This window comes from Lissotriton vulgaris, chromosome 8 (genome assembly GCF_964263255.1).
Source record: "Lissotriton vulgaris chromosome 8, aLisVul1.2, whole genome shotgun sequence".
NCBI classification, from domain to species: Eukaryota; Metazoa; Chordata; class Amphibia; order Caudata; family Salamandridae; genus Lissotriton; species Lissotriton vulgaris.
In genome coordinates this window covers 36,621,521-36,647,581 of record NC_141696.1, presented here as the reverse complement: position 1 = coordinate 36,647,581, position 26,061 = coordinate 36,621,521, and the positions used below count along the sequence as shown (strand labels likewise).

Here is a 26,061-nt window from a genome sequence, read left to right as displayed (position 1 = left end):
TCATGTGGAGGACGGTTGGATTAATAGCCCTACGAGTGGAACTGGGCTGGTACGGGTATCGTTGCATTAAGCTTTATTGTTTCTTGTTCCATTGATGTTATCTCTGGTCGTGGTTACACCACGCTTCAGCAGGACTAATATTGTTCTGATTTTTGCTTTGCCTATTGTTCATCTTAACCAATAAATACCCTATTGGAAGTAAGAAGTGGTGCAGCTGTATTATTGTCTTACCGTCTACGCTCTCCCCGACCCTGAGAACATCAGGCAGATCACAGGCTTAGACCAAAATGGTGCTATTACCCTGGTTTCTGTATTCTTTCACAATTTTCCCCAGCACAGTTTTCAATAGCTTGTCTGACTGCAGACAGAATTGATTTGGGGAACACAAAGGAGAAGAGGTGTCATGGACACCTTGCATCTCCCGCTGTATGGGGGAGAACTGGTAGTTGGCCTCCCAGCTCCAAGGTGAGACAGGATGGCTCAGCGCCGGCTCCTCCTTTCAACATGTTTACTGGAAGGGTGAACTGGTGGAGAGTATGCTTTAGATGAGTGTTGCACTGCTAACTAAGCCTGTATCACTTGTATTGCAGGTGGCATAATATAATTGGTGCCGCTACATGCATTGTAGATGAAGAGCGACCCCAACTCCCTGGAGTTTTGGTCACTCCTCTGTTGTGCATAGTTCACTCACGAGGCGAATAGACAAATTTGGGCCTGTGCCAGGATCCCTCCATTGGAGGCCTGTATGACTCTGGTTACCCATTGCACGAACTTTTACAGACAAAAAATTTCCCCTCAGCACAGTTCCTAACTCCTGTGTCTCTGACGTTACTGAGAGAGACCCCTATAGCTCTGATGCAAAAAAAAACAGTTGATGGACAGAATGCAGAACAATGTGATACTTTCACCCCAGTGCAGAGATCTGGGCCTAAATCCATCGTTTTTTTGCACTCCACACCACCCCAGTTCAGACATGGCCATATGCAATTCAGCCTTGACCCTGTGCCTCATGGGAACAGTCCAGCCCGAACTGCCACGCCATGTCTTTCCTGGACCGGAATCAAACATCCTAGGACCGGTTTCTGGCTATCAGCCGTCTTCCGCCAGGATAGCTTGACTCCAGTGGTGTGGAGAGCATGGGACTCACGTCTGAGCATACCCATCCCACTCAGGGTGACAAATGCAAAAACCACAGTTGATGGACAGAATGCAGAACAATGTCATACATTCACCCCAGTGCAGAGATCTGGGCCTAAATCCATCGTTTTTTTGCACTCCACATCACCCCAGTTCAGACATGGTCATATGCAAATCAGCCTTGACCCTGTGCCTCATGGGAACAGTCCAGCCCGAACTGCCAAGCCATGTCTTTCCTGGACTGGAATCAAACATCCTAGGACCGGTTTCTGGCTATCAGCCGTCTTCAGCCAGGATAGCTTGACTCCAGTGGTGTGGAGAGCATGGGACTCGCGTCTGAGTATACCCATCCCACTCGGGGTGACAAATGCAAAAAACACAGTTGATGGACAGAATGCAGAGCAATGTCATACATTTACCTCAGTGCAGAGATCTGGGCCTAAATCCATAGTTTTTTTGTACTCCACACCACCCCAGTTCAGACATGGCCATATGCAAATCAGCCTTCACCCTGTACCTCATGGGAACAGTCCAGCCCGAACTGCCAAGCCATGTCTTTCCTGGACCGGAATCAAACATCCTAGGACCAGTTTCTGGCTATCAGCGGTCTTCAGCCAGGATAGCTTGACTCCAGTAGTATGGAGAGCATGGGACTATCGTCTGAGCATACCCATCCCACTCGGGTGACAAATGCAAAAACCACAGTTGATGGACAGAATGCAGAACAATGTCATACATTCACCCCACCCCACACCACCCCAGTTCAGACATGGCCATATGCAAATCAGCCTTGACCCTGTGCGATGGATTTAGGCCCAGATCTTGGTACTGGGGTGAATGTATGACATTGTTCTGAATTCTGTCCATCAACTGTGGTTTTTGCAATTGTCACCCCGAGTGGGATGGGTATGCTCAGACGTGAGTCCAATGCTCTCCACACCACTGGATTCAAGCAAGCCGGGCTGAAGACGGCTGGAATGCCAGAAACCAGTCCTCAAACGCTTATTTCCGGTCCCAATAAGGCATGGCTTGGCACTTCGGGCTGTGGTGTTCCCATGAGGCACAGGGTCAGACTGATTTGCATATGGCCATGTCTGAACTGGGGTGGTGTGGAGTGCAAAAAAACGATGGATTTAGGTCCAGATCTCTGTACTGGGGTGAATGTATGACATTATTCTGCATTCTGTCCATCAACTGTGGTTTTTGCAATGGTCACCCCGAGTGGGATGGGTATGCTCAGACGTGAGTCCAATGCTCTCCACACCACTGGATTCAAGCAAGCCGGGCTCAAGACGGCTGGAATGCCAGATACCGGTCCTCGGAAGCTTGCTTCCGGTCCAAAGAAGGCATGGCTTGGCAGTTCGGGCTGGACTTTCCCCATGAGGCACAGGGTCAGACTGATTTGCATATGGCCATGTCTGAAGTGGGGTGGTGTGGAGTGCAAAAAAACGATGGATTTGGGCCCAGATCTCTGTACTGGGGTGAATGTATGACATTGTTCTGCATTCTGTCCATCAACTGTGATTTTTGCCTATATCTCTGGTAGCATTCCGGTGATGTGCTGTGGCAGGACCTAGGAAAAGGGATTAGCTTTGTTCTCAGTCTTTGTTGAATAGTGCTAAACTCATGTCAACCAGGATGACTTTAGAAGCCACGCCAGGGTCACTGGATGACCAGCAACCTATATTAGAAGTCATTTTCCCGTCATCGACCTCATCAAGCTCTTGAAGTCATCAGCAAAATTTAGAAACCTTTACCAGATGACTTCAGGAAGACTTGAATGCTAGTATCTAATGACGACACAAGATGTGACTTTTCCTGATGACTTCAGGGTGATTTAAAAATTAGCATATTATGGCTTCTCAAGGTTGAATTTACTGACTAATTTGAGAATGACTAGAAAATGAGTATTTGAGCCTACACAAGCATTCACACGTTGAAATTATTCCTGATGAATCATGGATGATTTGCTGTTTCCTTCAAGAGGACGTAAACGATTTTGGTTTGATTTTTGTTAGAAAAGTTGAACCACTCACATTATTCCAGAATTATTTGCTGACTGCTGAACAACTGGTACTCTGAAAATACTGGATGAGTTGTCTATTAAATGGAAAACAATGTCAATTGAGCTTCCAAGAACAGAGAATAGCTTGTAACAGATTCATATATATTTCTGCCATTTATATAATGCGTGAACCAATTTTTATTTATAATAATGTGCAAGCATCCAGTGAAAAAACAGCAAATACACACACAATATCCGCTGCTCTTTAACAAGCTTCTTTACCTGTCTAGCTCGGCACATCAAAACACCCCCTTTCTCTAGATCACCCAGTGGTTTTATATAGCCATATTTCAAAAACAGGTCAGCAGGCTCCTCTGCGTATACATGTATAGACCGTCAAAAACCCCCTAAATGCTCCGAATATGTCTCACTTCAGGTGGTACAAAGATCAGCCGCAGTGATGGTGTGTTTAACCCCTTGGGCGCGGCTGTGTTTCTGTGCCTGTGCGGCGCTTTTAAAGAGTGGGTGGGTTCATGACGGCCACCAGCCGTCATCAGCACACGCCCACCGTAGTGCATGATGGACGTGAGCCGTCATCAGCATAGAAGGGGTTAAGGGGTTTGATGATCCACGGGCGGGGGCAGCTTCACTGCAGCAAGGCCATATTACTCTACAAATTCATACAGTGATAACAAACATTGGTATCTGTATTCTGCGCACCAGGCAGCCATGGCAGGGACCACAGGTGTGATGCTGCTAGAGCAGCGCTCTGAGACACCCTGCATGTGTTCTGTAGGTGGGTGTTTGCAGGTGTGAGGGGACTTCAATCCGGTGGGAGAACGGCTGGATTGGGACTCGAGATTTCAGCAAGATGGGATAGAGCTGTGAGAGGCCTTAGAGTAGGATAAGGCTGTGAGGGTGGGAGAGCACAAAGCCCAGTGAGGTTTTCCTTACTCTAGTGGTTGTGAGGGGGCTTTGGATGGGATGGAGCTGTGTGGGTGGGAGAGTACAAAGCCCAGTAACCGTTCCTTCCCCCTTTGGCTGTGAGAGGCCTTGGAGTGGGGTAAGGCTGTGTGGGTGGGAGAGCACAACGCCCAGTGAGTTTTCCTTCCTCTTCTGGCTGTGAGAGGCCTTGGGGTGGGATAGAGCTGTGAGGGTGGGAAGAGCAAAAATCCCGGTTCAATTTCCTTCCTCCTCTAGATTGGGGCCTTGGGGTGGGATAGAGCTGTGTGGGTGGGAGAGCACAACGCCCAGTGGGTTTTCCTTCCTCTTCTGGCTGTGAGAAGCCTTGGGGTGGGATAGAGCTGTGTGGGTGGGAGAGCACAACGCCCAGTGGGTTTTCCTTCCTCTTCTGGCTGTGAGAAGCCTTGGGGTGGGATAGAGCTGTGAGGGTGGGAAGAGCACAAATACCAGTTAAATTTCCTTCCTCCTCTAGATTGGGGCCTTGGGGTGGGATAGAGCTGTGTGGGTGGGAGAGCACAACGCCCAGTGGGTTTTCCTTCCTCTTCTGGCTGTGAGAAGCCTTGGGGTGGGATAGAGCTGTGTGGGTGGGAGAGCACAACGCCCAGTGGGTTTTCCTTCCTCTTCTGGCTGTGAGAAGCCTTGGGGTGGGATAGAGCTGTGTGGGTGGGAGAGCACAACGCCCAGTGGGGTTTCCTTCCTCTTCTGGCTGTGAGAAGCCTTGGGGTGGGATAGAGCTGTGAGGGTGGGAAGAGCACAAATCCCAGTTCAATTTCCTTCCTCCTCTAGATTGGGGCCTTGGGGTGGGATAGAGCTGTGTGGGTGGGAGAGCACAACGCCCAGTGGGTTTTCCTTCCTCTTCTGGCTGTGAGAAGCCTTGGGGTGGGATAGAGCTGTGTGGGTGGGAGAGCACAACGCCCAGTGGGTTTTCCTTCCTCTTCTGGCTGTGAGAAGCCTTGGGGTGGGATAGAGCTGTGAGGGTGGGAGAGTACATAGCCCAGTGAGATTTTCCTTCCTCTTGTGGTTGTGAGGGTGCTTGGGATGGGATAGAGCTGCTAGGGTGAGAGAGTGCCATTCTTTGGGTATAAAAAGCTTAGGGGATCTGTATGATCATAACGGGTTCTCAACATTCGATAGGTTACATTTTTCACACAATCTCACAGAGAAGATGCGGTTAAAGTATTATCAAAGTCGTGACTATCTTATATGTAGTATGAAGCTCACATCTTTATCAGATTCTGACATATGGGATAGCATTTACCTAGTTAAAGATAAATCACTGATTAGTGTTGGATATAAAGGCTTTAATTTTCATAAAGAAGGTGATTACAGGCGATTATCTGTACAATTGAGTCAGAAAATGGGGACAGCTATTACTGCTAATACTATTGCATCTGCATTTAGCAGTATCTGTGTGTCGGTACACTCCTCTAATTTGAGACTGCAGCAGTATAGAACTATTTGCTCATTATATCACACCCTGAAAGGATAGCGAAATGGCCACTAAATAGCTTAACCAGCGATCGGACTAGCAGCCTGATTCATGTACGGGCCGTTTTGCGTGTCCCTAATAGCGAATCATAGCGATTCGCTATTGAGGACACGCAAAACGGCATTCATGTAGGAATTGCTACTTAAATAGCGATTCCTACATGTTCTTTATTTGCGAGTAGCAATTTGCTACTCGCAAATACTCCCCATTCATTCCTATGGGCCAAGAGGCCCATTGGAATGATTGGGGATTTGCGAGTAGCAATTTGCTACTCGCAACTGAGATAGCGATTTTAAGGGTGACAGGGGTGTCCAAAGGACGCCCTGTAGCACCCCTAAAATGCACTTTTGGACAGGTGTTGCGCACACACATGTCCAAAGGACATGTGTGTGTGCTACATGCAACTTTGAAAAATGCTTTTAAAAGCATTTTTCTGAGTTTATGCTATTTACCGACAGGTCTGACCTGTCGGTAAATAGCGGCCCCAAAAGTCCACAATCGCTATTTTGTTGTGTGTCATGAATAGCATTTAAGGAATCTCTATTAGAGATTCCTTAAATGCCATTCCACGCAAATATGTGAATTCTTAAATAGCGATTTTTGCATTTGGTATCATGAATACCAAATGCAAAAATTGCGCTCGCAAAGGGCCAGATTCTGAGAATCTGGCCCTTTGCGAGTGCAATTTAGCTACATGAATCAGGCTGTAGATGTCCAAAATGCGATTTATTTGCAGCTGACTTGCAACATATGTTTTTTCAATCCCCACCATTAACAGAGTTCCTGCAAGGAGTCGCAAAATGTATGTCTCAAAAACTGGGAAGACCTATATTACATACAGTAGTAGACGTGCTTTTGGGTGGACAGTATGGAGATCCTAACCAGAGAGATCTCATAACTATTTTACTGGCTTGCGCTAGGTTAGTTATAGCTCGGGTATGGATTTTACCGAGCCCACCAACAATGTTGGAATGGTGGGGTCTCGTTAAATAAATATACAATATGGAGATCGCGCTTGCTAAAATTAAGGGGACCCGATTATTGTGTAAAATGGAAAAAATGTGGGGAACATTTATGTAGAAAAAAAAAGAGAATCTTATTTTTTCTTCTTTATGTTGAATTGTATCAACTTTTTTGCTTTTTTTTGGACATAGCGTTGCCATGAAATTGGTATGAAACTGTTTCTCTTGCTTATTTGTTCTTTCACTATGACCTCAAGTAACTAATAAAAAGATTTTTTTTAAAAAACAATTTTTATTTATAATAATGTGCAAGCATCCAGTAAAAAAACGGCGAATACACACACAATATCCGCTGTTCTTTAACGAGCTTCTTTACCTGTCTAGCTCGGCACATCAAAATACCCCCATTCTCTAGATTACCCAGTGTTTATATAGCCATATTTCTAAAACACGTCAGCAGGCTCCTCTGCTTCTAAATGTATAGACCGTCATAAAACCCCTAAATGCCCCGAATATGTCTCACTTCAGGTGCTACAGAGATCAGCCGCGGTGATGGTGTGTTTAAGGGGTGTGATGATCCACGGGCGGGGGCAGCTTCACTGCAGCAGGACCATATGGCTTTACAAATTCATACAGTGATAACAAACATTGGTATCTGTATTCTGCGCACCAGGCAGCCATGGCAGGGACCACAGGTGTGATGCTGCTAGAGCAGCGCTCTGAGACACCCTGCATGTGTTCTGTAGGTGGGTGTTTGCAGGTGTGAGGGGACTTCAATCCGGTGGGAGAACGGCTGGATTGGGACTGGAGATTTCAGCAAGATGGGATAGGGCTGTGAGGGGCCTTAGAGTAGGATAAGGCTGTGAGGGTGGGAGAGCACAAAGCCCAGTGAGGTTTACTTTCTCTTGTGGTTGTGAGGGGGCTTTGGATGGGATGGAGTTGTGAGGGGGGGAGAGCACAAAGGCAGTGAGTTTTCCTTCCTCTTCTGGCTGTGAGAGGCCTTGGAGTGGGGTAAGGCTGTGAGGGTGGGAGAGCACAAATTCCAGTGCAATTTCCTTCCTCCTCTAGATTGGGGCCTTGGGTGGGATTGAGCAGTGAGGGTGGGAGAGCACAACGCCCAGTGGGGTTTCCTTCCTCTTGTGGTTGTGAGGGGTTTGGGGTGGGATAGAGCTGTGAGGGTGGGAGAGCTCAAAGACAGTGAGTTTTCCTTCCTCCTCTGGCTGTGAGGGGCCTTGTGCTGATATAAGGCTGTGAGAGTGCGAGAAATCAATGTCCAGTACGGTTTCCTTCCTCTCGTGGTTGTGAGGGGGATTGGGTTGGGATACGGCTGTGAGGGTGGGAGGGCACAAAACCCATTGAGTTTTCCTTCCTCTTCTGGCTGTGAGGGGCCTTGGGGTGCGGCTACCAGGCACAAACCGCAGGATGTCTTGTCCAGGTGACCTGTGGTAAGTAAGTGTGGATGAAGGGATTGCTGTTTGTCACCTGCGTTCCAGGCCCTCAAGTGGTGAAGCATCCTCATTGAATATCAAAGTTACTCTCATTGGCCACTTGCCATCACAGTGCTAGTGACGCAGAGTAAAGGGTTAGCTTCAGAATGTTTAAACTCTGCATAAATGTTTCTGAGATTATATGAAATGCTACAGGGAATGTACAACAAATCTCTTTGTATCACAAGTGGGCTCACATCGCATTCCCTCAATGTGAAATATTATCTTAGGGCAAGAGCATCCTGATGCAGAAACGAACGCTACATCTACAGATGTACTTCATCCACACATCTCTTAGTAAGAATATATACCATTACATTGCATGCATTTACAACGCATGCGATTGCAATGTGGTCATTACAACAACCACATTGTTACATCGCAGTACATTACAACGCAAGTTGTTACAACAACTTGCTCTAGATGGAGCGCTGCACTTAGGAATAGTATAATTTACTATTCCAACTCCAGTATGTGCAACAGTAGGGGAGGTGTTGGATTAGTAAATTACATTATTCCTTAGTTTAGAGCGCCATCTATAGCAAGTCGTTGTAACGACTTGCATTGTAATGTACTGTGATGTAAAAATGTGGTTGTTGTAAAAACCGTGTTGTAAAGGTAAAGCGATGTAATGACCGCATTGTTAAGGTTGTTTCCCCTTAGGAAATAAAGGTCGATTCATTCTGCATTGCCCAAAATTCACAGAATTCAGTTGGTTGAACCCACAAATCCTATTTCAAATGTGAGCTTGAGGTTTCTGGGTGTGTAACATGGGGAGTGGTCAGCCTTGCTTTTTTCTTTTAATATGTGCTACACTACTCTAACATGTAAGAGACATTGGTAGTATTCAGGAGTACCACACACTATTGATTGCACGAACTTCTTCTTTCGTAGGCTGCCTAATGTCAAAATAGCAAATGTTCACGCTTCATATCATCAAGAATGGTACAACCAGATGAGCAGCGGAACAAGGCCTAAATCATAATCAAATGCATGTTTGTTTAAAAAGTATTTATCATTCAGATGGAAGGTAATGATTTCCATCCGCTATGTTATTTACCAGAAAACTAACGAGAAATAAGTTGAATGAACTTTGGAACTCCTGCAGGGAGTAACTTAATGTAAATAATGTTAGCCTAGCACAGTGTCTTAGAATCCTGAAGTTAAGTGGGTGGTAATGATGCAAAACAACACTGCCTGGCTTCCTTAAATTTGAAATACACTCTAGCTATTTGTCTCAGCAGTTGGCATTAATAATGACAATCAATTCCGTAGCGCTGCTGGGACAGTTTCAAGTTAATACCCATCAATTTAACTTCTAATTCAGGCCCTATATAGTTGTTCTTTGTTCTTCAGTGAGAGGCAGTTCCAGAGACAACAGGACCGATCCGTTCTGATTGCTGAATAATAAGCCGATTGACAAGACCCACAGCTCACAAAAAGATAGAAAAGATGATCTCACCTTAGAAACGACATCTCAAAATGAAAGCAACCCCGTCTCGGACACAGAAGATGAGATAACTTCGAATGTAGACAATCCAATTCTGTCTATAGAAGCAGCACATTCAGATCCCCCGTCTCAAACTGCCCACTCCACCGCTGAAAATGAGAGAAAAATACTATTTTGGAACGTGGCGGGACTGGCAACCAAGTATCTTGAAAAAACCTTTCTAGATCTGGTTCATACAAATGACTTAGTCTGCCTTCAGGAGACATGGCTGAACGACCCAATACATCTGGTGGGTTTCAGAACCTACTTCTCTCAAGCAACAAAATCATCATTTGGGAGAAGTAAAGGGGGCCTAATCACATACATTTCCAACCTTTGGCCCTGTCAGAATATAACGCCAATTGCACTTCTTCAGAATTACCAAATCATTGACATAAAGGTATCACACCAAGTCATCTATACCATAATAAATTTTTATAATAATATGACCTTGTCGGAATTCACTAAAGCTCTAAGTGAAATCAATGATACAATAAATGAACTAAAAAACAAACATGCTAAAGTTACCCACCCCATAATTTGGGGAGGAGATTTCAATCTTAATATCTGCAGCAAAAGCGACGCCCCAACATGTGGGATCACAGATGAACAAGACAACCCTGTTACGCATTTTTCCCATACAGAGGAAGGAAACATCATCCAGGCTATTATGTCTGAGGCAGACATAGGGTTCGCAAACTTGTTAGCAACGCCAACTATCCAATTTAAACCAACGTTCCATGGAAGAGGCGCCCAAACATTAATTGATTACATCTTAATCTCCACTAACAGCGCCACAAGCATAAATCACTTCGCAGTGGATACCAATGTACTTAGCGATCATTATCCACTTAGACTAACTTACTTAGAGCCTGGTCATCACAAAACGCAAGCAAAGGATTACAACGGCCTTTTACATCAAGAGAACCTTACACTAAATAGACTGAATGGCTTCACCCTCAAATGGGGTAACCTTGATCAAGACGTAACTTGCGCAAGTATAATCAAAAAATGCATGACCTATATTGATATTTGTCTAAATCCCTTGGCCACTCCAATGGAAATTCTGACTAATTACAATGAGATAGTAAAAATCATCGGTACTGAATTAACGAAACCCAGGAAACAAAGTAATACACTAAGAAAAGGTTGGTTTGACTCTCAGTGTACAAAAACTTATTCAGCATTAAAGAAAGCCTTAGCAAAAAAAGATCGAAACAGAGAAGAGATTGGACAACTAAGGAAAATATACAAGCTCTCATTGAGGCAGAGGAAAAAAGAGATACAAAGTAATCTCTGGTCTCAACTCCTAAATAGCAGCACACAAAAGGACAATGTAGCCTTCTGGAAAATCGTAAAATCGCCATTTTTAAATGGAAAAAACGACGGGCCTTCGCTGGATGTTGCAATAACCGCCGAAGACTGGGTGCAACATTTCACAGAGGTCTTCAGCAAGGACAAAACTGGAGACTTGGTCTCTACTCCCCAGCTCCTCCCTCCAGTGAACTACCCGATAAAAATTCAATTCACTATGAATGAGGTAACAAAGGCGATAAAAACTGCAAAAAATGGCAAAGCCCCAGGACCGGACTCTGTCCCAATGGACCTTTACAAATCACTCCCTGATCTCTGGTCCCCTCTTCTAACCAAGGTCTTGAATGCAGCCAAGGAAACCACCCTCCCGAACTCCTGGTCTACATCGATTCTGGTCCCCATATTTAAGAAAGGCAACAGAGACTCCCCCACCTGCTACCGCCCCATTTCCCTCCTGGATTCGGTCGGGAAGATGGCAGGGAGGATACTTCTAGACCGTCTCCAGGAGTGGTCCACAGAACACGGGGCACTATCAGATCTCCAATTTGGGTTCAGGCCAGGCCTGAGCACTGTGGACCAAGTCCTAAATTTAACACTGCTGGCTGGAAAATACATCTCAGCAAAAAAATCAACTCTACACATGGTCTACGTTGACCTTACGGCAGCGTTTGACTGTGTAGAACATTCAAAACTTTGGGCAATAATGCTACAAATGGGGATCGAGCCTGCAATCATAGACTTCCTGCGTGAGTTATACTCTGGAGCCACGGGAAAGGTTCGATATGGTCTGGAGGGCCAACTCACCGACAGCTTTCAAGTACAGAAGGGGGTCAGGCAAGGGTGCGTACTGGCCCCCTTCCTATTTACGCTCTACACAAACGGACTAGAAGCGGCCATGCTACAAGGCGTACAAGATCTCCCAGAAGTGGGTCGGCGACCGATCCCAGCATTGTTATATGCTGACGATGCTGTGATCCTGGCACGAACTCCGATCCAGTTACAAAAAGCATTAAACAACTACTGCACTTTCATGGCAAGCCTCAATCTAAAAGTCAATATAAAAAAAACTTTTGTGATGCACGCTGGTACTAAAAGGAAAAAAGTAAAGTCAATATTTGTGGATAAAATCCCACTTGAAAGAACTAAAACTTACTCATACCTCGGCATCACTATTGACGAAGAGTTTAACTGGAAACAAGCAATTACATCACGTAAGCTGTCTCTCTCAAGAACCATTGGTGCTTTAAAAGCGTTCTCCCTTCGCCTAGGAAAAAGACCTATAACAGAGATGCTAAAAATTTATAGCGCAAAATGCATCAGCACTGCTATTTTTGGTGCAGGAGTTTGGGGAACAGCCAACGCTGAACAAATACAGAAAATTGAAAACCTCTTTTTAAAATTCTTAATAGCAGTTCCTAAATCCACAACTACTTTCGGTTGCCACTTGGAACTTGGATTGGATCATATTGCAGACCTCATTAAGATTCAGCCCATTATGCTGTGGCGCAGAATATGGGCCACAGATGAATGTCATCTGACAAGAGCAATTATCGACGACTGCATGAAACTAGATTCTATGAACAAGATTAAGTGGCTAAGATACGTAAAGTCGTTTTTTGCGGATATTGGTCTTTCGAGGTTCTTTGAAGAACCTCAGTCAGTAACAGACGTATCAAAGAAAGACTTAAAAAAGCTATGCCTGTCCCATCTAACTCAACTGCGACTGATGTCCGAAATAGGAAAGCCATCTGTCCAACACTGCCTTATGATACAACTGACCCCATCTATCCAATCGTATCTGCAGTATGACCTGACGCAATTTGAAAAGTTCCTTCTCACCCGCTTCAGGTTTAATCTCTTTCACATCATGGTTTCATTCCCGTCACAGAACATTTGGACACCTAATACGATACTGTGCCCCTGTGACTCTGTTTCATTTCAGTCCACGATACATGTTCTTTTCTTTTGTAGATTTTATACGCCACTTCGTAAAAGGTGGATTACACCAATTTTAAAAGTTATGAAGATCCGCAGATGCCGCCCAGCATACCTGGCGCTGCAGTTTCTGGAAAACATCTTAGCAACGAAATCCGTCGTACACTACCTAAAACTGTGCCTCAGGCATCGCATGAACTTATGAAAAATAAATAGCTGCATCAAACACGGACTTTAGAGACAGTATAGTGCTCTCTGTGAGAGATTAATCTTTTATATTAATCTTTTATATTTTTGAATCTAATGATGTCAATAACTTTATTGGTATTTTTTATTGTGTATATTTGTACTTTTATGGCTTTCATCACGAAAACCGAATAAAGTTCTTTTTGATTTGATTTGATTGCTGTCTCAGTTAAATAATCTGCTCTTGATAATGTTACAAATGACATAGTTTTACATGTTAAGAGTGTTTCCCACTTTCTCATTAGAACTTTGAGCTAGACAATATCGAGGCATTTCATTAAATATTAGAGGTTTCAAATCAAAATGTACCAGATTTTTGGGCGGTGGGGCAAAATGGAAGGTGGTGGGCAGGGTAGACAGGGGGGGCCCCCCTTTATGTACTTTGAAGGGTTGCCCCCTCTAGTTTGTTACGCCACTGGCTCTTGGAGCAATGCACTAGAGACCACTAGAGAAGTCGAGACTGGGACTCCCCTCACCAGTGGGTCGTGTGCTCGGGCAAGTGCCCAACACATGCATGTTTTCTCCCAAGGGTTGTTGGGCTGGCTTGCGGGATACGCTGGCTTGATACACTATTATTCCCTGCACTTAGGCACCACACATTTATGGCACTGCTGAAGGGAGCACACCCCCATCCTAAAATCATGAGGACAGCAGCCTGACCCTGTTCTTTTTTCTTGGTTTCTGCTCCCTAATATGGAGACACCCCGATGGTGAAAGGAAAACCCCGGAACAAGTCAAAGGAAGTCAACACCGGGCATTCTCTCTTTGCGTTTCATCTCCTATCCCCCAAACCCCCATTACCTTGAACTATTTATTTGTAATATCAAGATACATTTATTGTCTTTTGCATACTTTATCTGGAGCCACAGGTGCGGTTTAGCTTTAGGTGAGGTGCAGCTCCAGAATTAGATTTTCAGTACAAATTGTGCACAGTAAATATCTTGGGGCAATACTTGACATAATGATCATAATCAAAAGGTTGGAAAATACATTTTTCAGTATATAATTACACGAGCTGCTATTATCTACATTGCAGTTACTATCCACCCTCTTGATGAGTTACAACAAACCCCTGGGATGAAGATATTTACAGTTCCAAATGCCCAGGCCATTTGTGACAGACTTTAAAAACCTGCACCAGAGAAGCTAATAGATACAACCTTTCAAGATGTGGAAAGACACTTGTTTGATATCCTGGAAACCACAAATACAGACTTTTCTCTTTTTAATGTATTATCACAACTTTGTTAACCAGTGACTAAAGTTTAAGACAAAAATATTCGGGAGGAATCACTGTTTAAAATACTTTGATTCCTAGTAAAACGCCCATCCTGTTCTGGGACTAGGGTGGCTGCGTTCACTTCAATGCATCAATGATTCCTTTAGTACTTGCAGTGCTTCTCCCACTCTTGTCTGCTGGGCAGGGGTCCCCACTGTCCGCTTGCAGACTACGGGTCTGGGACCAGGATTCCTACTCCCAAGATGGGGACATCATCATTGGTGGATCATTCGTCATTCGCTCCAAACCTTCATCCCCTGAAACCACATTTGAAGCCGAACCAGAAGCAATTACATGTCAGGGGTAAGAACAGTTTACTACAGTAGTTATAGAAGCGTAACAGCTGATATCCTGTGCGAAGTAAGAATGACAGATGGCAGTATGTATAGAAGTGTCACAGGTGTTATCCTGTGAGAGGTAAGAACAACTTACTGATGTATGTGTAGAAGTGTCACAAGGGATATCCTGTGAGAACTAAGAATGACTTACTGATCTACATATAGAAGTGTTGCAGATCTCACACTGAGAGGCTAAGAATTGTTTATCATAGTATAGAAGTGTCACAGGTAACGTCGTGTGACATGTGAGAATGACTTATGGCAGTATGTATAGAAGTGTCACACTGTAAGACTCTGAGAGGTTATAAATAGTTTATTGCAGTTTGTAGAGGACTGACACAACGAGTATCCTATCAGGGTTATAAGAGTTTATCGCAGTGTGAATAAAAGTGGCATAGCTCATATTGTTTAGAGATGTCACAGATGATTTCATGTGAAGGATAAGAGCCGTTGATTACAGTACCTATAGAAGTACCAAAGCTGATATCCTGAAAAGGGTGAGACAGTTTAATACAGCATGCATAGAAGTGTCACAGCTGATATCCTGTGAGGGATAAACATGGTTATACCTGTATGTGTATAAGTGTCACAGCTCATTTCCTGCCAGGGGTAATATCGTTTATTACATAATATATATAGATGTGCCACAGCTCATAATTTGTGAGATGTAAGAATAATGTATTATATTATGTAGAGAAGTTTCACAGATAATATCCTGTGAGAGGTAAGTACAGTTTAATACACAGTGGTTCATGTGTGCGGGTGGGCCCCACTAGCGCTTTCTTTAAGAGACTGGCACTCTTGCTGTACCGCCCATGGGTGGTACAGGACCACTGAGCTGGTCACACATTTCCTCACCCAGCTGCCTGTCCTTCAAGACGAGTCTTGACCTACCCTTTTCAGTGCACCTTGGGTAATGATCCTTTCTTTTTTTTGTATGACTTTTAGTCATTAGTTGGTGTGCAGACTACACTGCCTGTTTGTCAGTCACCTCGGCCAGCCTCTCACATTGGTTTGTAGATGGGATGGCTCAGGTGTGGCCGGGTCATGGGTGGAAGTGAACAAGGGTCTGCCACATCCTGTGCAGTACTTCTTCTACCCTATTGACTGAAGAATACTGCACTGCACGTGCCATGTGCATTAAAGTGGCCAGCACTTTATTCACTGCCCATTGATAATGACTGCAAGCCCTGGTGCTGATGCCCGTCCACTTGGCTGCTTCTTTCACTCTTTAGGCACTCTTATTGCCCTATCTCTACTCCCCACCCCACACACCAGTAACCAATGTGGGCCATGAGCTACAGTCACCTCAGGCAGAGTTCTGCCAAGAGTGTGTGATGTATGTTGTTCACCAAGTCTAGGTTTCACAATCACCATTTTCCACCTATGTTCTTCTCTAGGACTTACCAAGTTTGTTACTTTGCTCCCTGGTGGCCTCAGCAGGTGATGTGATAGAAGGAGACTGGGGACATGCTGGGGTAATGCAGCCTACATGTTATTGCTGGAATGGCCATTAACTATGGTATTTTGTATAGATGTGTTTATTGAGCTGTGTAAGCACTCTCTGTCACTGTGAACTTTCTACTCTTTCTTTTCTTTTGCTTCTGTGCTGTGCACTCTTTGTTGGTTCTGTGTATCCTTATAATGTCTCCATTTTCCAATGCTCCCAACCCCCAAAATCCTCCTCTACAAACAAATAACACAGTTGAAGCTGTTGCTGGGGGGAAAAGCTGTTGGTGGGGGGAAGTGCTTGTGGTGGTGGGTGGGGGGTGTCAAGGAATAGGGACTCCTATAGTTTGTGGGTTATTAAAGACAGCGATCCCTTTCAAGCAAGATACATAATTATAGCCACAGAACTTCTATCAGGATTGGGTCTATTTATGTCCAAATGGAGAGTGTTAGGATTTATTTAACAAACAAAATAAAACAAGGAAACAATACATAACCATAGTGTGAGCAAGAAGTGACGGGGTTTCTGGAAATCAAAAGATTTCTTTACCTCAGGCATGTAACTTTAGAGTATCTTTTTAGTGAGATAAGAAAAAAAATTATCATAATGAAAAGAACATCTTGTACTCCGCATAAATCATAAATAAAGATTATAATTAAGATTTGGTTGTCGACGATGTTTCGATCCCCAACAACAGTTATGGGATCATCATCAGGAATAATGAATCAAAATGCCTGAGAAGATGCCTGGATAAGTAGGGGAGATGTGTAAGAAGGTCAAGGGAGAAAGGGAGGGAAAATAAGGGGAGACAAGAGATAATAGTTCAGGGGGCGAGGTGACTCTCTGAATTCTTGCTCTTCCACCAATGTGAGCAATATTAAAATTAATGCAGGTGGCACACCGCATGCTGGGGACCCAATGTAGTGGGTATGATGCTGATATGCAGGAATAGGTGAAAGTGAGATGATTAAGCCATACATGCCCTAAAGTGACGCCTATTAAGAATATTGTAGTTAGAGATGGGTCTTACAGAGGAGGAACAGTGTCCCATCCAAGGATGAATGTTGATGCACGGACTGCAGGGTTCCGGGTAGATGGTTCTGGGGGAATCAGAGAGAGTAATAAGGCAGAGGCAACAGAGATCCCTTATAATGAATAGTAATTGATCCATAGCAACCCTTATTGGGAAGGAATTGAGGGGGAGACCAAGGTCTACTCAACCCTACGCCTTCTAGTTCCCGTTCATTGGGCTAGTAGGGGTTGAGACCTTTGTCTCCAGCCTTCACGCCCTGCCATCAACAACTAATTCCGAAGCCTTCGAGTTCCAATTTTCAGACCTAGTAGGGGCTGAGACCTTGTTCTCCCCCTCGATTCCTGGGTGTTGCCTGGCAACACCCCTAGATTTTGATGCATTCCCAGATTTACTGTAGGTGGTAGACCTGGGAATACCCAGGTGAGTCATAACGAGGAGAAATACATTTATTTATCCTCATTTTTCCTCTTTCTATGTGTACTGCATTTTGGAGCACTCGTAGACAGAGGAAAATGCCTCAGGGGATTGTTTTTGTACAGAAAGGTGCACCTTCCTGCACAAACAAAATCCAAGGTGCAAGAGTGGCTGCGTTGGTGCTAGGCAGTAGATTGTGCCCCGGCACTGGGAAAAGACAGGAATGCACTGAATTATGTTAAATATGGTACATTCCTGCCCTTTTCACGTCACACAAAAGACACACAATTGATGGACAGAATGCAGAACAAATCAAAATATACACCCCCAGTGAGCAAAAAACATTGATTTAGGCTCAGACCTCTGTACTGGGGTGAATGTATAACATTGTTCTGTATTCTGTCCATCAATTTTCTTTTTGCATTTGTCACCCCGAGTGGTTCGGGTATACCCAGTCTTGGGTCCCGTGCTCTCCATGCCACTGCAGCCAAGCTATCCTGGCTGATGAGGGTTGAAAGCCCGAAACTGGTCCTAGCATGCTTCTTTCCAGTCCAGGAGGACCTAGCTGGCAGTTCGGGCTGGATTGTTCCCATTGGGTGCAGACTGATTTGCATATGGCTGGGTCCACACTGGAATGGCATGGTGAGCAAAAAAACGATGGATTTAGGCCCGGATCTCTGTACTGGGGTGAATGTATGACATTGTTCTGCATTCTGTCCATCAATTGTTTTTGTTGCACTTTTCCTGTCACACAGCACTGGAAGGTGGCTCGCCGCATCACATAATAATAAAAATGCCCCTTACTATATACCAGGGTCCAGAACTAAGGCTGTGTGTGCCTCTCAAGATTGATTCAAAATCATAAGTATGAAGTGTTCCAGAATGATAGGATGACGATGAACTTAATGATCAGATTACAGTGTGCTCTATCACGGAAGGTTGCCTTACTAAGGATGAACTGAACCGAGAAGTTCAAGAAAATGAAATTATTTAGGAAGTAATGGGAACAGGTTAAAGGGAAATTGGAAGAAAGGAAGAAGTGCAGTGAGAAAGTTGGCAAGTACTGGTGGACTAGGACAAAATTATCCATAAACGAAATAATACTTTATAGAGGTAACAGTCCCGTTCCACTCACTGAACTGAGGGAAAAAGTAATGTCTTGCCCATGAAGGTCACATGGGAATAGTAAAATCAAGGAAAATTTGAGCCAAGGCTATTGGTGACCAGGGTTGGATCTCCAGGTTAAGAGAAGAGTGAGGGGGTGTGTGGAGTATAAGAGGCATGATACAATTTGTAAAACACACACTCAACCATTAGAAAAACACACAATACCAAGTAATCTGATGAAAGAAATATTCCAGGCCCCATTTCTGTGGTGAAAGAGGGTCAATATGTTGTGGCTTTTATTGATACACACTCCAGAAGGCTAAACGTCAGACAGGTAAATAGTATAGACACAAGTGTCTTCATTAAAGTTTTAAATTTTCAATAGAGAAGGGTTCCCAAAATGATATTGACTGCCAAAGGTGCACAGCTTGAATCGAGGATAAGAAACTTTTTGTGGAAGAAAGGAATATCATGCTTAATGTGCTCACTATCATCCAAAAAGTAAGTGAATGATAGACAGATTCAACAAGTGAACTAAAAATACCATTCAATGGGATGGATCTTGTGGTATTGGAGAGATACTATTAATGTCAAGGTGAATATTTAAAGGGTTAATCCACCTACTGTGAATAGAAGATCTAATTTCAAACAGTTCAGAGGAGGGACATTTAATACGTTCCTGAGTCCTTCTTGGACCCGTTAAGACAAACAGCTCTAGCTGACACATCTCAATGTTTCAAGAGGAGCAAGAAAGAATAAATAAATGTAGAATAAGGAAGGCATTGTTTGGCTGTTGGGGAGCAACAAAAGCGATTTGTTGAAAACATGTAATGCTGTAAAAATTAAACCTTCGGTCAACAGAAGGACTCACTCAAAGTTATCTGAACCTCTAAAGGTGGTGAATGTTTTTAAAAATACTGTGAAAATGGATGACAATCGGATTTTAGCCTAAAAAAGGTTTGTACAAATTCATTTAAATGGAGAGCGCTGAAAAACAGAGCTAAATGTAAATATGGCCTCCACGCTGGGCTAACTACTAAAGACAAAAAAAAGGCCTTTGGCTCCATGTAGTGCAGAAAAAAATAATACAAGAGTACATTGTTCTTCACAGAAACTCCAGAAACTACATCTTAAAGATCCAGCACTGAAGGTATAAAAAGGTTAACTGTGCATATGTGCACGTTTATTGAATTTCAATTCACTCTACTTTGATTTAGGGAGACTCTTATCACAACTAAGACATTCGCAAATGTAGATATTTCAGTTTACCATGCTTCTGAATGACATCTCCTCAATTGAAACCTCAAGCTAAGTTTGGACTGTTGATAGCTGAAAGAATATTCCCATAGAACTGAAAATCACCCAGAATGGAGCGGCTTCATTACTGATCGAACAGTCAGGCTTAGGAAGAAGGACAGACAGACACTGGGATGATGAAGATAGCTGTAAATCTATCGGGTCCCACTAGTTGGATGCTTGTATCTAGGTCAACACGGTATTGTATTGTATTGTACTGCATTGTATTGCATCAATTGAAAATTCCTATGTTTATATTCTCTGTACTTCACATTTGAACATATTTCAATCACTTGAAATCTTTCTACAATGGCTTAGTATTATTTAGAGTTTTGATAGTATTTTACAATCATAACTCCGGCTGGGGAGGTGTGTTTGTTTTGACTATAGTAGGAATGTTTAAAGCTTCCTAGCTCTAAATGTTTTGTAATGTACTTTATTTTAAGGAAGATTTGTATTCTCACACAATAAATTACAGAGAAACAGCGGACTTGGGGTCAGCCCTTTTAAGCCATCAGCTTCCATGGGTGTTCATGGTTTGCCTTTCTTAGAAGAGCTGTCTGTTAAAGAGATGGCATTTTCAGGATAGTTGCATTGTTCCACTTGTTCGGATTTTGGTATGGGTGTCCAATCGTGCTTTTATCTCACTGCGGATGTGACAGGAGGAAAACATTATAATTGTGTGGATTATTTGAAGTGTGTTCTTTGCTATCAGAAATTCATTTTAATTGCTGATACATTGTTTTTTTGTTTGGGCTGTGCATGCTCTTAGGATGCCTTTTCATGCCTGTTGATGCAGTCTGTTGAGCAAAGGACCTTACTCCAAGCTTCCATATTGTGTGTGTCAATATGTTGCTTCATTAATGTATTTTCTTTGTAGGACAGCTGTGGGCAACACACACAAAATGTGCCCATTTGTTTCTAAATATTTTCCATCCAAACAGCCAGATCTACTGGCTTTGCCAATGCTTCTTTCTCTTGCTTGTGGTACAACATTGCGCTTATCATCCTCATACAAGTAATAATATTGTTTGCTGCAATTCTGCTATTGCAATTAGTAGCTTTAAATGTCCATTTGAACTTTTGTGTGTTGGTCAAGGCAGCTAGAAGGGCAAACCTCACTGATCAGAACACATTGGGGGCATCATATTGATCAAATGCATGCCATCTCTATAATGAGAGTGCAATTATTGGGGCAGTAATACCCTTGCAATGCATGAGCTGATGATTTCTAACATACATGCTGCTATCTTTCAGGCTCGTCATTCGGTATTACAGGGACGTCCTGGGGATGATTTATGCCATAGATGAAATTAACCAAACTCCAGGCTTTTTACCCAACATCACCCTGGGCTTCCAGATCTTTGATTCCTGCTTGTCTGAGATCAGCGCCATCAGGGGCACCTTGGAGCTACTCTCAGGGAGGAACAGTCTGATTCCTGGGTACCGGTCACTAAATCACCCGGCACTGGCTGGCATCATTGGGGAGACCATGTCATCCTTAACTGTCCCGATGGCAAGAATCATGGGACCTCTTCATTATCCACAGGTAAAGTATGGAGGTGCCTCCTGCCCTTTTATCCCTCTGACTTCTCATACACCTTTACATAATATAGAGTTCAGGTGACTTCATAAACCATAAAAACTGAAGGCTGAGTCATTCGCAACCTGAACTATGAGATGGCACTGTTTTAAGGTGCCTTCTGTGTTATATGTTTTATGGTGCATCTAGCATGAAAATTGTGAGTTTTGTAACAGAAAATGTTTATTGAAAAGAGTAAGTGAGATACTGCTTGGTTGTTGGTAATCGAAACAAGAGAAATATATGTATTATATAGTTATGAATGCAACGTTTAACAAATAATTTTCTTGCTTTGTTGAAAACACAATCCACACTCTGCTGCCTCGTAGCTGTTTTTCTGCTATACAAAATCATAGGGCCCGATTCACAGAGCTAACCTAAGACAAAATCCTAAACTTACTACGTTTGGTATTCACAGAAGGCACTTAGTAGTAGTAAAGTTAGGATTGTGTCTTAAGTTTGACTCAAGGCAGACTTAAGACAGACTCAATACAAACTTAAGACAGATTTAAGACAGACTTAAGACAGACTTAAGTTAGGATTTTGTCTTAAGTTTGTCTTAAGTCTGTCTTAGGTCTGTCTTAAATTTGTCCCTGCCATTCACCACATTTTTAGGTTCTTGAAGGGGTTTTTGACCAAGAGCTCCATTGCGCAGCTATTCTGGGACCACCCTCTATACTAGTACAACCATCACACTCTTGTTGACCTTCAATTTTACGTTGTCATTCTCTCTGACATCCTGTCTCCTGCCCTCACTTACTGTCTCAATCTGACTCTCTATCGCTAACTAACTCTGTCTCACTCTTAGCCGATCTCACTCTTGTTTTTTCTCTCTATCACTCTTGCCTGCCTCACTCATTCTATCTCACGCACTCCCTCTTTCTGTCACTTTCACTCATTCTTTGCCTCACTTACTCTCTCCCCACACACTCTGCTGTCTCCAATTTGTGCTCTGACTTTTACCTTCCTCACTCACTCCGACTCACTCTAACTCTCACATTTTCACAATGTCACTCCCATGCTTAGTGCGACTCAGTCTCTTCACTCTCACTTGATCTCATTCATTGTTTCTTTCATGCTTTCTACTTATTTAAATTGTCTCCATCATTCACTTTCTTACATTCACTCAATTATTAGGACATACACTCAGTCACCCATACAATGTACTCCCTCTCTAGTATGCAAAACATGCACAGCATTTTTATAATTGTGTTTTATTCTACCCACTGCCACTTATCCATATTCTACTTCAGGTCCTCCTCAGTGGCCAAAGCTGAATCTATGGGCCATAGACCAGCTGCCTCCCTTTGAGGTTTCTGCACTGCAAGGTCTCTAATCACAGATGTATTGTGATTGATAGTACAGAGCCTGATTTGGCCCTGCTCCGTCAATCACAGTGTAAGTTTGACTCTAGGCCTTGCAGTTGGTTACAGCTCTTTGGGACAGATCTCTGTTAGAGAGCTGTAAACGCTGCCTGAAGAACTGCCTTTGCTTATAGCCTCTCAGCGCTTTGCAAACACAAACTGTGCATGCAGCCTTGACGAGTGACGAGTTCTCCTCGCCAGTCAAGACATATGCACTTTGTTTATGATTTTTCTGCAGTCAATTCAAGAGTAGGAGCAGCTTCAGAAAATTAAACACTGCATTGACATTAGAAAAAACAAAAACACACCACACATGTCTGGGCTAGGAAGGAGACTCTTATGCAAACTTTGCATATGCTTGTCCACTGTCACTCAGAGACTGCCGTTTAGACTGACATGGGGTAAAACGTTAGCAAGCAACTGCAAAATCCTCGTATGGGCCAGCCAGCCATGTCTGAGGATGAGAGATAATCGTCAGAGAGATGATGGACAGAGCTGCATTGAAGATTTCTTCGTTCGGACTTTGTCACTTTTCTGGAAGTCAGAAATCTCCAACGGGATGAAGCTGCAGGCTGTAACCAATGAGGGCTTCACAAGAACAAATCCCCCTTCTAGGAGGAGCCACTGAACAGGATTTGCTGCTGCAGAGAAGATCAAAGTGGGAGCTACCGTGAAATCAGGCCAACCAACTTGGGCAAATCCTCAAGCAGGCATGTCCACCTTCTGGTTCTCAGAGCACTTCTTGGCCACCATTTCTAAGTTTTGAATTTGTGCGGTTTTGTCCCCTTTAGCACCACTTCGGAAGATCCAGAATTGAGATGGTATCTCTTGGGGGAAGGACTGACTTCAGGCAGGGTCCAGGAGCAGGATTTTGTGTCTCTGTAGCTAAGAAAAGGAGGCCAGCCAACAAGCCCTTGAAGTCACTTTAGTGGCCCTGTGTTCAATCAATCAATCAATCACAGAAATTTATAGAGCGCACTACTTACCCGGAGGGCCTCAAGGCGCTTGGGGGGGGGTGGGGGGGGGGGGGGAGAGCTGCTACTGCTCGAATAGCCAGGTCTTGAGCTTCTTCCTGAAGGAGAGGTGGTCTTGGGTCAGGCGCAGGTCGGTCGGGAGGGAGTTCCAGGTCTTGGCGGCCAGGTAGGAGAAGGACCTTCCTCCTGTTGTCGTTCTTCGGATGCGGGGGACGGCGGCGAGGGCGTGGCTGGCTGATCGGAGATGTCGTTTGGGAGCGTAGAAGTTGATGCGGTTGCTGAGGTAGCTCGGGCCTTGAACGTGTAGGGCTTTGTGTGCGTTGGTGAGGAGGCGGAAGGTGATTCTTTTGTTGACGGGGAGCCAATGCAGGTCTCTCAGTTGTCCGGAGATGTGGCTGTGTCGTGGGATGTCGAGGATGAGTCTGGCTGAGGCGTTCTGGATCCGCTGGAGTCTCTTCTGGAACTTTGCGGTGGTTCCGGAGTAGAGGGCGTTGCCGTAGTCCAGTCGGCTGGTGACGAGGGCCTGGGTGACCGTCTTCCTGGTCTCGGTGGGGATCCACCAGAAGATCTTCCGTAGCATGCGCAGGATGTTGAAGCATGACGAGGAGACGGCGTTGACTTGTCTGGTCATGGTGAGGGAGGAGTCCAAGATGAAGCCCAGGTTGCGTGCGTGGTCTGTCGGTTTGGGTGCGCTGCACAGGGTGGGGGGCCATCAGGAGTCGTCCCAGGCAGAGGGCGAGGAACCCAGGATGAGGACTTCCGTCTTGTCTGAGTTCAGTTTCAGGCGGCTGGTCGTCATCCACTCGGCTACGTCTTTCATCCCTTCGTGAAGGTTGGCTCTGGCGGCGGCGGGGTCGTTGGTCAGGGAGAGGATCAGCTGGGTGTCGTCAGCGTAGGAGATGAGGTTGTGTTGGCTTGCGATGGCCGCGAGGGGGCTCATGTAGACGTTGAAGAGGGTGGGGCTCAGCGAGGATCCTTGAGGGACGCCGCAGATGACTTCGGTGGCCTCTGACTTGTACGTTGGAAGACGGACTCTCTGTGCTCTTCCGTCGAGGAAGGAGATGATCCATTCCAGTGCCTTCTCCTGGATTCTGACGTTGCTGAGGCGCTGCACTAGGGTGCGATGGCAGACAGTGTTGAATGCCGCGGAGAGGTCTAGGAGGATGAGGGCCGCTGTTTCTCCGTTGTCCATCAGGGCTCGGATGTCATCTGTGGCATCTCGGAGGGCTCGGATGGCATCGGTTCAAGCAGCAAGGTAGTCCTCAAGCAGCAGGGCTGTCCTCTGAGGGTTCAAGGCAGGCCTTCTGTGTGTCCTCCAGGGTCCAGGATTAGGCTGAAGAGTGGGTATGAGGGTCCAGTTTTATACCTGGTTTTAAATGGAAGAAACTTCTAAGGTTTTCCCCTCATAGATGGCTTTTGAATTTCGTCTGTCTCCAACAAACTAAAAGGAATACACAAGCCTCACCCTTTATGATTGTGTAAACTAGTGATTGGTAGAGGATTTGAAAATATGTGAGAGTTTTGAATTAATTTAACAAAAGAGACATTTGGTTTGGTGAGAGTTAGACCTGTAAGACTAACGGTTAGTCTTTCCCCATGCTCTTTGCCTTACCTCTGCTGTTTTTGCTGAACTTGTTTTTGTTTGCCTTTGGACTCTGCACACATTGTCACTGCAAACCAGTGCTAAAGTGCATGTGCTTGCTCCTTCAAAGATGTTAAAATTGGCCTCCTCCCAATTGGCATATTTAATATGCCTGTAGGTGCGAAGTAAAGCTGTACTACCTGTACCCTGGGCCGGTAAATTAAATGCTATTAGTGGTACTACAGCAGAGACCTTTAAACAGGTCTCAGGCCTGACAGTGCAGCCTGTTTGTGCAGTTTTAAACTACAATTTCACCACTGTAAAATAAACCTTTTGCTAGGCCAAAACCTTCCTTTTTAATACATATAAGTCACCTGTAGCAGAGGCCCTGAATAACTAAAAGGACAGGGTGTAGTGTATTTTATAAGTTGGACATGTACGTACTAATTTTACTTGTCCTGGGAGTAAAAAATACTCAATTATTCAGTACTGTATGGCCTACATCTCCCATAGGATAACATTAGCTACTTTTTTACATGTATTAAGTAATAACCTTCAATTGGGAGCAGGTTGCAATGTCCAGTTTGATCGAAAGAACATAAAAACCCTCTTTAA

At 44.3% G+C, this 26,061-nt stretch overlaps 1 protein-coding gene across 1 annotated transcript in view; it reads right to left on the bottom strand.

The window, feature by feature from the left end:
• Positions 1-9,519, bottom strand: part of LOC147693333 (vomeronasal type-2 receptor 26-like) — a 169,114-nt gene extending 159,595 nt beyond the window's left edge. Inside the window, exon 1 of the mRNA XM_086935938.1 lies at positions 9,506-9,519. Within this exon, the coding sequence (XP_086792064.1) occupies positions 9,506-9,519 (14 nt within the window). The remainder of the gene's footprint in view (positions 1-9,505) is intronic.
• Between the last annotated feature and the right edge of the window lie 16,542 nt (positions 9,520-26,061).